This window comes from Entelurus aequoreus, linkage group LG14 (assembly GCF_033978785.1).
Source record: "Entelurus aequoreus isolate RoL-2023_Sb linkage group LG14, RoL_Eaeq_v1.1, whole genome shotgun sequence".
NCBI classification, from domain to species: domain Eukaryota; kingdom Metazoa; phylum Chordata; class Actinopteri; order Syngnathiformes; family Syngnathidae; genus Entelurus; species Entelurus aequoreus.
Window position 1 is genome coordinate 54701150 of NC_084744.1, and position 12034 is coordinate 54713183.

The 12034-nt window shown below is 37.4% G+C and overlaps 1 protein-coding gene across 1 annotated transcript in view; it reads right to left on the reverse strand.

Annotated features, from left to right (window-relative positions):
• The window catches only part of LOC133665056 (WW domain-containing adapter protein with coiled-coil-like), a 36135-nt gene extending 31118 nt beyond the window's left edge, over window positions 1-5017 (reverse strand). The window contains exons 1-2 of the mRNA XM_062070218.1: window positions 4492-5017; window positions 4178-4211 (exon numbers count right to left, since the gene is read on the reverse strand). Of these exons, the coding sequence (XP_061926202.1) occupies window positions 4178-4211; window positions 4492-4532 (75 nt within the window). The 5' untranslated portion in view covers window positions 4533-5017. The remainder of the gene's footprint in view (window positions 1-4177; window positions 4212-4491) is intronic.
• Between the last annotated feature and the right edge of the window lie 7017 nt (window positions 5018-12034).

A 12034-nucleotide genomic window follows, 5' to 3' on the forward strand; every position in this document is an offset into this window, starting at 1 on the left:
ACCTTCTACCGCTCATCCATTGAGAGCCTGCTGACATACTGCATCGCAGCATGGTACGGCAGCTGCACCACTGCAGACAGTGAGAGGCTCCAGAGAGTGGCAAAGGCAGCACAGCGGATCATCGGCTGCCCTATCCCCTCCCTGACAAGACATTTACACCTCCTGCTGCCTCAGCAGAGCTACCAACATTACCAAGGACAGCTCCCACCCTGGCTCTGACCTGTTTGACCTGCTGCCCTTAAGGCGCTACAGGGTCATCAGGTCTAAGACAAACAGACTCAAGAACAGTTTTTTCCCTAAAGCCATAACCACGGTGAACTCTCATCGGCACTAATTTTATAGTTTAGCACCTTTCTGTGTGCAAGTTTCACTTCCCACCCACAATCTGAATGCTTCTGTATATATGTAGGGCTGGGCGATATATCGAATATACTCGATATATCGCGGGTCTGTCTCTGTGCGATATAGAAAATGACTATATCGTTATATTCGAGTATACGTTCTCACGCAGTTGCGGGCATTACACTACAGGCTCTTCGCACTCTTTCCTGTCTCTCCTTCTCAGAGACATAAAACAAGCGCACATTCTTACATACGTCACATACGTATACGCCCTCGTTGAGCAGAGAGGTAGCGGCATGGGTAACGTTAGCTGTGGTGCGAGTGGTAATACGAGAGAAAGAAGGTGCGAATCTGGTAACAAATGAAGGAAGAATTAATTCCCTAGAAGAACAGCAGGGGGTCCATCGTCTGCCGGTGGTTTGGCTTCAAGCGGGAAGATGTCGAACAGACAAACGTAATATGTCAAGTATGCGGCAAAAGCGTTGCTACAAAAAGTAGCATCACTGCTACTTTGAAAAGTCACCCGTTAGAGAATGAAGTGCTTGAAACTCCGCATGTCAACATCTCCGTTCGGTGCCACCCAACAAAATGCCGAAGCAACCATTTCCACATCAACACCGTGTGAAAAAAATAGTCAACAGAAGGACATAACGTCCGCAGTATCACATATCGAAGGACAAACTATTTGATTTCCTATTATGTAGCTCATTTTTATTTGACAGTTATTGAAATATGTTGTGTGACATCATGCACAAAAGTGCACTTTATTTGTTCTAAACTACTGTAGTGGCGTTCTGTACAAAAAGTGCACTAGACTTAGACTTCCTTTTTATTGTCATTCAAATTTGAACTTTACAGTACAGATAAGAACGAAATTTTGTTGCACTAGCTCATGGTAGTGCAGGATAAAAGAGCAATAAGGTGCAGATATAAATAAATATATTGCACTTTTGCATATGCATCCACGTTTATGGATGTATGTAGGACTGCAACAACTAATCGATTAAAATCGATTATTAAAATAGTTCCCGATTAATTAAGTCATCGATTCGTTGGTTCTATGCTATGCGCATGCGCAGAGGATTTTCATTTTTTTTAATAAACCTTTATTTATAAACTGCAACATGTACAAACAGCTGAGAAACAATCATCAAAATAAGTATGGTGCCAGTATGCTGTTTTTTCCCAATAAAATACTGGATAGGATAGAAATTTAGTTTGTCTCTTTTATCCGATTATTAATCGAAGTAATCGACAGATTAATCGATTATCAAATTAATCGTTAGTTGCAGCCCTAGATGTATGTTATACTGTGTTTATATACACTAATAGCTTGTTTTAAAATGTCTGACAATCTTGCACTTTCTGTTTTGGAAATGACATGAATGTTTGTGCCACTGCTACATAAATACAGTTTTGGTAAGTTGACTTAGTTGTGATTTCCCTCTCTGCATGAAAGTTGAAAAGTAGCATATATTAATGCAGTATGAAGAAGAATGTGTTAATGTAGACACATAGAATCATCATACTGCTGTGATTATATGCATCAAGTGTTCATTCAAGACTAAGGCAAAATATCGAGATATATCACGTCCTACCTCACCGAAAGAACGGCGTTTGTCTCTCTGGGAGAGGCAAAGTCAGACACTCTGTCACCTATGGTGTCCCTCAAGGATCAGTCCTCGGCTCCCCCCTTGGTTGTGTCATCAGCCAGCACGGAATATCATTCCACTGCTATGCCGATGACACCCAACTCTACCTGAAAACCAACCCAACCCCCTCTGCGGCCCTGCCATCTTCCACACTTACCAACTGCCTGGAGGGGATAAAGGCGTGGATGAAACAATTTTCTGCAACTGAACAGCTCCAAAACCAAAGCCATTCTATTTGGCACTCCACATCAGACCCGGTCATCCGCCATCACCAGCATCACCTTCTCCGGCCACGACATTCACCTCTCATCCTCAGTCACTAATCTGGGTGTTAGAATGGACCCTCACATAAAACAACTGTGCAAAACCTCCTTCTACCACCTCAGGAACATTGCAAAACTCCGCTCCTCACTCACTCTCCCTGATGCCGAGAGGCTCGTCCACACCTTTGTCTCCCCCAGGCTAGACTACTGCAACTCACTTCTTGTCGGGAGCCCCAGCAAGAACATCCAGAAGCTGCAGTGCTTACAAAATAATGCTGCTAGAATCATGATGAGAGTGCGGAAATACGACCACCTCACACCACTTCTCAAATCCCTTCACTGGCTTCCTGTTCCACTCAGGATTGAATACAAAGTCTCCCTACTAACCCACCAGTGCCTCCATGGAAATGCCCCCCTCTACCTCAAAGAACTGCTCACCCCCAAATCCTCCACACGACACCTCCGCTCCGGACAGGCTAACCTCCTCCAACAAAGCTCCGAACGATGGGAGACCAGGCTTTCTGCTCCGCCGCTCCCAGTCTGTGGAACGCTCTCCCTGACCACCTGAGGGCACCACAGACTGTGGACGCTTAGAAAAAAGGCTTATAAACCCTTCTTTTTAGATATGTGTGCTAGTTCTAGCTATTAGGCTGTTTTTATTTTTATTTTTTTGATTGCACTGTAGCACTTTGAGGTTGTTTGCTCAATGTAAAGTGTTTTTACAAATAAAATATATTATTATTTTTATATATAGTGTATCGTGACATGGCCTAAAAATATCAAGATATTAATAAAAGGCCATATCGCCCAGCCCTATATATATAGTATAATATTAATTCCTGTAAACAACACATTCTGAACATTCGTTCTCAGGACCGGACTGCACCTTCCTTACCTCCTTTTGCACTATTTTTCTTTCTTTTCTTCCTATATTTTGCATATTTGTAGACTCTCGCACTGTTTTTATCTCGTTGTTCCTGTGTATAGTGACAATAAAAGGCATACACAGCCCTATATATTTCTATATACCGTAGTATACTATTTATTCCTGTAAACAACACATTCTGAACACTTGTTCTCAGGACCGGACTGTGCACCTTACCTCCTTTTTGCGCTATTTTTTTCCTATGTTTTGCATAGTTGTAGACTCTCGCACTGTTTTTATCTGATTGTACCTGTGTATAGTGACAATAAAAGGCATACACAGCCCTATATATATGTATATAGTATAATATTTATTCCTGTAAACAACACATTCTGAATATTCGTTCTCAGGACCGGACTGTGCGCTTTACCTCCTTTTGCACTATTTTTCTTTCTTTTCTTCCTATGTTTTGCATATTTATAGACCGTCGCACTGATTTAACCTCATTGTACCAGAGTATAGTGACAATAAAAGGCATACAAAGCCCTACATATATATGTATATAGTATACTATTTATTCCTGTAAACAACACATTCTGAACATTCGTTCTCAGAACCGGACTGTGCACCCTACCTCCTTTTTGCACTATTTTTCTTTCTTTTCTTCCTATGTTTTGCATATTTGTAGACTGTCGCACTGATTTAACCTCATTGTACCTGTGTATAGTGACAATAAAAGGCATACACAGCCCTATATATATATATATATATATATATATAAATATATATATATATACATATAGTATAATATTTATTCCTGTAAACAACACATTCTGAACATTCGTTCTTAGGACCGGACTGTGCACCTTACCTCCTTTTAGCACTATTTTTCTTTCTATGTTTTGCATATTTGTAGACTCTCGCACTGTTTTTATCTCATTGTACCTGTGTATAGTGACAATGAAAGGCATTCTATTCTATTCTAAGAGATAGTTGGGAGTTTAAAAACCATATAATTATTGATGGGAAGGGGGAAAATAAAGTAAAAAGAATACCTGATAGGATTGTGAATCCCTTCTGTCGGTGCACCTACGTAGAAGAAACACATTATCAAAGATGACCAAGCAATACGTAATAAAATTATTTAGCAATAAAACAAAATACACGTCTTCATTCTTAACAATTGTTGCTGAATGTTTCGTGAAGAGAAGTTTAGCGCTGTTGACGTTTAGCTAACGGTATATTAAAACAAAAATGTTAGCATTGTTAGCAACTTGTTAGCATTTAGCAGCTAACTGCTAACAGAAAACCCGACTTGTGTTAAAATGTATTTGAAGTGTTAAAATGTTGACAGCGGTGCTTCATTTACCCATCACTGACTCTTGCTGGTTTCCTTGCATACATCACCATCAAGGCCGTGGTGATGTGTGCGTGTATTTATGTGTTAGCGAGAGGAGGACTTATGGCCTCCTGACTGCTCTCTTTCTTTTTTTTCCTTTTTCTCTCCTCCTCCTCCAAGCTTCCTGGACTTCACTTTCTCCCGAGCGAACAACAGCCTTACAAGCAGCGCGACATAACGGGCGGCGTGGACTTAAAACCACGCTGCCGGCATCATTTGGGAACGTTAGACGCTGTGAAAGCTCGGCTCGCTCGGCCGATGTCGCTAAGGCAGAAGGCGAGCAGCGGTGACGGGAGGAAAGCAAGAAGGCGAAAATACGCGATGTTCGGCTGAAGCGAGTTCCGTTTGTTTCTTTTCAGATTAAACTTGTCATGGCGCTATGCGGGGTTACAATTATGTCGGTGCCGTTCGAATAAGTCATGAAATGACTATCACAAAGCGTAGGCAATGACGTCTAATCATTCGCAAACAGTTAGCTGTGATGACGTTGTACTGCCGAAACGACTTGTTTTATTTTGAAAAATGAGATAGCGTTTCCGGGGTAGGCGGCACTGTCACTGGGTGGAATGACGTAGCTAAAAGGGAAGCTCGTATGATGCTTCTGTTTATTCTACTGATGGGACACACCCACGATTTTTATTTTTATTTTTTTATTGTGTAAACATTTATTTATAATATGCAACCTTTACATACATTTATTTATTTTATTTAATAAACATTTATTTATAATATGCAACATTTACATACAATCAAGAAATAATAATAATCAAAACAAGTACAGAAACCGTACAAAAACAGCGCCAGGGGGTTGTTTTTGGGTTGTTTTCGGTGTACGGCCGAAACGACTTGTTTTATTTTGAAAAATAAGATAGCATTTCCGGGCTGCGCGGCACTGTCACTGGGTGGAGTGACGTAGCTAAAAGGGAAGCTCGTATGATGCCTCTGTTTATTCTACTGTATGGGACACACCCACGATTTTTTTTATTGTATGAACCTTTATTTATAATATGCAACCTTTTCATACAATTTTTTAATTTAATTACATTTTTATTCTATAAACCTTTATTTATAATACAATAATACAATCAAGAAATAATAAAAACAAAACAAGTACAGAAACAGCGCCAGGGGGTTGTGAACTCAATAAAGTAACTAACAATATATATATATATATATATATATATATATATATATATATATATATATATATATATTATATATATATATATATATATATGTAACAAAATGTAATGTAAATGTAGATTTGGCATCATAGTTTTCACAGCTTTTGGGTTGTTTTCGGTGTACGGCCGAAACGACTTGTTTTATTTTGAAAAATAAGATAGCATTTCCGGGCTGCGTGGCACTGTCACTGGGTGGAATGATGTAGCTAATAGGGAAGCTTGTATGATGCCTCTGTTTATTCTACTGTATGGGACACACCCACATTTTTTTCATTTTTATATATTTTTTTAAATTGTATAAACATTTATTTATAATATGCTACCTTTACATACAATTTTTTATTAATCTTTTTATTTGACGTTATAAACCCTTATTTATAATATGCAACATTTACATACAATCAAGAAATAATAATAATCAAAACAAGTACAGAAACCGTACAAAAACAGCGCCAGGGGGTTGTTTTTGGGTTGTTTTCGGTGTACGGCCGAAACGACTTGTTTTATTTTGAAAAATAAGATAGCATTTCCGGGCTGCGCGGCACTGTCACTGGGTGGAGTGACGTAGCTAAAAGGGAAGCTCGTATGATGCCTCTGTTTATTCTACTGTATGGGACACACCCACGATTTTTTTTATTGTATGAACCTTTATTTATAATATGCAACCTTTTCATACAATTTTTTAATTTAATTACATTTTTATTTTATAAACCTTTATTTATAATACAATAATACAATCAAGAAATAATAAAAACAAAACAAGTACAGAAACAGTGCAAAACAGCGCCAGGGGGTTGTGAACTCAATAAAGTAACTAACAATATATATATATATATATATATATATATATATATGTGTATATATATATATATATATATATATATATATATATATAGATTTGGCATCATAGTTTTCACAGCTTTTGGGTTGTTTTCGGTGTACGGCCGAAACGACTTGTTTTATTTTGAAAAATAAGATAGCATTTCCGGGCTGCGTGGCACTGTCACTGGGTGGAATGATGTAGCTAATAGGGAAGCTTGTATGATGCCTCTGTTTATTCTACTGTATGGGACACACCCAATTTTTTTTCATTTTTATATATTTTTTAAAATTGTATAAACATTTATAATATGCTACCTTTACATACAATTTTTTATTAATCTTTTTATTTGACGTTATAAACCCTTATTTATAATATGCAACATTTACATACAATCAAGACATAATAATAATCAAAACAAGTACAAAAACCGTACAAAAACAGCGCCAGGGGTTTGTTAACTCAATAAAGTAACTAAAATAGAATGCAAAATATATATATATATATATGTAAAAAAATGTAATGTAAATATACATTTGGAACACAGCATCATAGTTTTCACAGCTTTTGGGTTGTTTCCGGTGTACGGCCGAAATGACTTGTTTTATTTTGAAAAATTAGATAGCATTTCCGGGCTGCGCGGCACTGTCACTGGGTGGAATGACGTAGCTAAAACGGAACGAATTTTATTTTGTTTTTGAATTGTATAAACCTCTATTTATGATATGCAACCTTTACATACAATTTGTATAAATGTTTTTTTATTTTATAAACCTTTATTTATAATATGCAACCTTTACATACTATTTATATTTATATTTTTTACTTGATTTTATAAACCTTTATTTAAAACATGCAACATTTACATACAATCAAGAAATAATAATAATCAAAACAAGTACAAAAACCGTACAAAAACAGCGCCAGGGGTTTGTTAACTCAATAAAGTAACTAAAATAGAATGCAAAAAATATATATATATGTAAAAAAATGTAATGTAAATATAAATTTGGAACACAGCATCATAGTTTTCACAGCTCTTGGGTTGTTTCCGGTGTACGGCCGAAATGACTTTTTTTATTTTGAAAAATGAGGTAGCATTTCCGGGCTGCACGGCACTGTCACTGGGTGGAATGACGTAGCTAAAAGGGAAGCTCGTATGATGCCTCTGTTTATTCTACTGTATGGGACACACCCACGATTTTGGTTTTGTTTTTGTTTTTGAATTGTATAAACCTTTATTTATAATATGCAACCTTCACATACAATTTTTATAAATTTTTGTATTTTATTATATAAACCTTTATTTATGCAACCTTTACTTACAGTTTGTATTAAAAAAAATGTGATTTTATAAAACTTTATTTATAATATGAAACATTTACATTCAATCAAGAAATAATAATAAACAAAACAAGTACAGAAACAGTACAAAACAGTGCCAGGGGTTTGTAAACTCAATAAAGCCACTAAAATAGAATGCAAAATACATATGTTGTATTTTATTTTTTAACATATTGTATATGTACTTTGTGCTTTTTTTTTTGTTTTTCTCTCTTTCTTTTCTTTTTCTTTTAAATTGTAATTTTACTGCCTTTTTTTACATCATGACCAGGGGACTACAGATGAAAACTAGCCCTCTAGCTAATTCTGTCTTTTTTTAACCATGTGTAGTCATGTGTTCTTATGAAATTGCATTGTCCCTTTTGAAATAAACTAATGTAATCTAATCTAATCTAATATATGTAACTAAATGTAAAGCCATAGGCTCACGCAAATTCCGTAAATAATCCAAATTTGGAACACGGCATCCTAGTTTTCACAGCTTTTTGGTTGTTAAAGGTAGTGAGTGTTTTGAAGTAGAGTTCTAATTCTTTTTTAAAGGCACAAAAACCAGGTCGGGTATTGAGAAAACTTACATTTATGAATATAAAACTTAGCCAATAGTATAATGAGGTTGCAAAGGTTACTGTCGACGTATTCGTTTAACCTGGAGCCAGAAGACGTTTAAAGAGGACTAGATGCATAAACTTAAAATCAGAAGTATTTATTCCCAATTGGATACAATTCTAATACAATTTGTCTGATCACTATCTTTCCCTAGTATCATACAACACGGCGACTTACGACTTATATCACAATGTATGAAGATGCAATGAGGTGTCTTCTTCCAGGGGTGGAATCTTCCTCTGCCTTCTCCTTCCTGGACCAAAAGCTGCTGATTACAGGGGGAAAAACTCACAACGATGCACACATTCTTTAAAAATAAATAAAGAAAAGAACACCTCAATAAAAGTGGATTTTATTATGCTTTTATAAGATTTGTTCCTAACACGTGGCTTGCTGAAATAAGCAGGGGCGTCCATGATAACGTTGCTTAGATGGCAACATATGTTGCTCCAAAACCTGTATGTACCTTTCAGCATTAATGGTGCCTTCACAGATGTGTAAGTTACCCATGCCTTGGGCACTAATACACCCCCATACCATCACACATGCTGGCTTTTACACTTTGCGCCTACAACAATCCAGATGGTTCTTTTCCTCTTTGGTCCAGAGGACACAACGTCCACGGTTTCCAAAACAATTTGAAATGTGGACTCGTCAGACCACAGAACACTTTTCCACTTTGCATCAGTCCATCTTAGATGTACTAAGGCCTAGCGAAGCCGGCGGCGTTTCTGGGTGTTGTTGATAAATGGCTTTGGCTTTGCAAAGTAGACTTTTAACTTGCACTTACAGATGTAGCGACCAACTGTAGTTACTGACAGTGGTTTTCTGAAGTGTTCCTGAGCCCATGTGGTGATATCCTTTACATTCAATGTTACGTGCAGTGATTTCTCCAGATTCTCTGAACCTTTTGATGATATTACAAACCGTCGATGGCGAAATCCTTAAATTCCTTGCAATAGCTGGTTGAGAAATGTTGTTGTTAAACTGTTAATTGTATGTTATGTTATAGTTAATCAATCAATCAATGTTTATTTATACAGCCCTAAATCACAAGTGTCTCAAAGGGCCGCACAAGCCACAACGACATCCTCGGTACAGAGCCCACATACGGGCAAGGAAAAACTCACCCCAGTGGGACGTCGATGTGAATGACTATGAGAAACCTTGGAGAGGACCGCATATGTGGGTAACCCCCCCCCCCCCCCCCCTCTAAGGGAGACAGTTAATGTTAATAGTTACTTGCCCTTATGTAGGCTCTGAACCGAGGATGTCGTTGTGACTTGTGCAGCCCTTTGAGACACTTGTGATTTAGCGCTATATAAACATTGATTGATTGATTGATATATATATATATATATATATATATATATATATATATATATATATATATATATATATATATATATATTTATATATTTATATATATTTATATATATATATATATATATATATATATATATATATATATATATATATATATATATATATATATATATATATATATATATATATATATATATATATATATATATATATGTGTGTGAAATTTTGTGGAGGAATTATAGTGTGGGGTTGTTTTCTAGGAGTTGGTCTTGGCCCCTTAGTTCCAGTGAAAGGAACTTTGAATGCTCCAGGATACCAAAACATTTTGGGCATTTCCATGCTCCCAACCTTGTGGGAACAGTTTGGAGCGGGCCCCTTCCTCTCCCAACATGACTGTGCACCAGTGCACAAAGCAAGGTCCATAAAGACATGGATAACAGAGTCTGGCGTGGATGAACTTGACTGGCCTGCACAGAGTCCTGACCTGAACCCGATAGAACACCTTTGGGATGAATTAGAACGGAGACTGAGAGCCAGGCCTTCTCGACCTCACCAATGCGCTTTTGGAAGAATGGTGGAAAATTCCTATAAACACACTCCGCAACCTTGTGGACAGCCTTCCCAGAAGAGTTGAAGCTGTAATAGCTGCAAAAGGTGGACCGACATCATATTGAACCCTATGGGTTAGGAATGGGATGGCACTTCAAGTTCATATGTGAGTCAAGGCAGGTGGCCAAATACTTTTGGCAATATAGTGTATAAATTAATTACATTTTTCAAAATGCGGACCCAAGTGGAAAAAGTTAGGACGCCCCTGACCTAATATAACCCCCATGCGACTGTTGTATTTGATCATTTCCACATCTTCATGCATATTTTGATCACATTGCCCATTAAAATGAATATAAATTAAAGAGGGATAAAAGCAGGTACATTTAAGAATGGTGATGCTGTTCAGAATCCATTTCTATATATTATCCCCCTTGTGTGGAAAGCGAAGAAGTAAAGGCTATTGTGTTCACCACTCTGTAATTGCTGTATTGATCGTCTGCTGGCTTGATTTGGGTCAGAGTGGGCATTTATTGACTGGATAAGATCGTCTCTTTTACAATCCGACCGCACCACTTTACAGCTGCTCTTTGCAAGGGAGTGTTGAAAGCTTGCTACTGTTACTGAAACTCAGAGATCCTGCGACCTCCGAGCATCACGACGGGTAAGTTGAACTCTGCAACTCTCACCTTATAGCAGCAGCATCATGACCACCGATGCCTCTACAAATATCATACTGCTCAATTTGGATTGAAACTGCAGCTGCTTGTCTTTCTGTTTTTGTTTGTATACAGTCGTGGTCAAAAGGCCTCACCTTTTCACCTCCAAACATATTGCTGGGTATTGTGGCCAAACAGCTCCATTTTTTGTTTCACAGAACTTTCCTCCAGAAGGTCTTATCTTTGTCCATGTGATGTCAGATGAAACAAAAATTGAGCTATTTGGCCACAATACCCAGCAATAGGAGGAGAAAAAGTGAGGCCTTTAATCCCAGGAACAGCATTCCTACCGTCAAGCATGGTGGTGGTAGTATTATGCTCTGGGCCTGTTTTGCTGCCAATGGAACTGGTGCTTTGCAGAGAGTAAATGGGACAATGAAAAAAGGAGGATTACCTCCAAATTCTTCAGGACAACCTAAAATCATCAGCCCGGAGGTTGGATCTTGGGCGCAGTTGGGTGTTCCAACAGGACAATGACCCCAAACACACGTCAAAAGTGGTATTGGAATGGCTAAATCAGGTTAATATTACAGGCATTTTTAGACACTTCGCATGTTTGGTTTAGGAGTTAAGTTGGAATACATTTGTATTGCTTTTTTCGCATTATCTCAGGATTTTAAAAACATTACTGTCATATTGAGTAAAAAACTACTTTTTTGTGTTTGCAAGCCTTAAAAAAAGCATATGTTTCGAGTAAAACTCACAAGGATGGATTATTTCAGGCATTATTAGCCATTTTTCATGTGTGGTTTAGGAGTTATGTTTATATAACTGTCATATTGAGTGTGGCAGTTATACTGTCATATTGAGTAAAGAAAAAGTAACTTGTGTCTTTGTAAACCTTACAAAAGAAAATGTTTCTAGTAAAACTCACAAAGATACATTTCTTCACGCATTATTAGACATGTTTCATGTGTGGTTTAGGAGTTATGTTTAAATAACTGTCATATTGAGTGTGGCAGTTA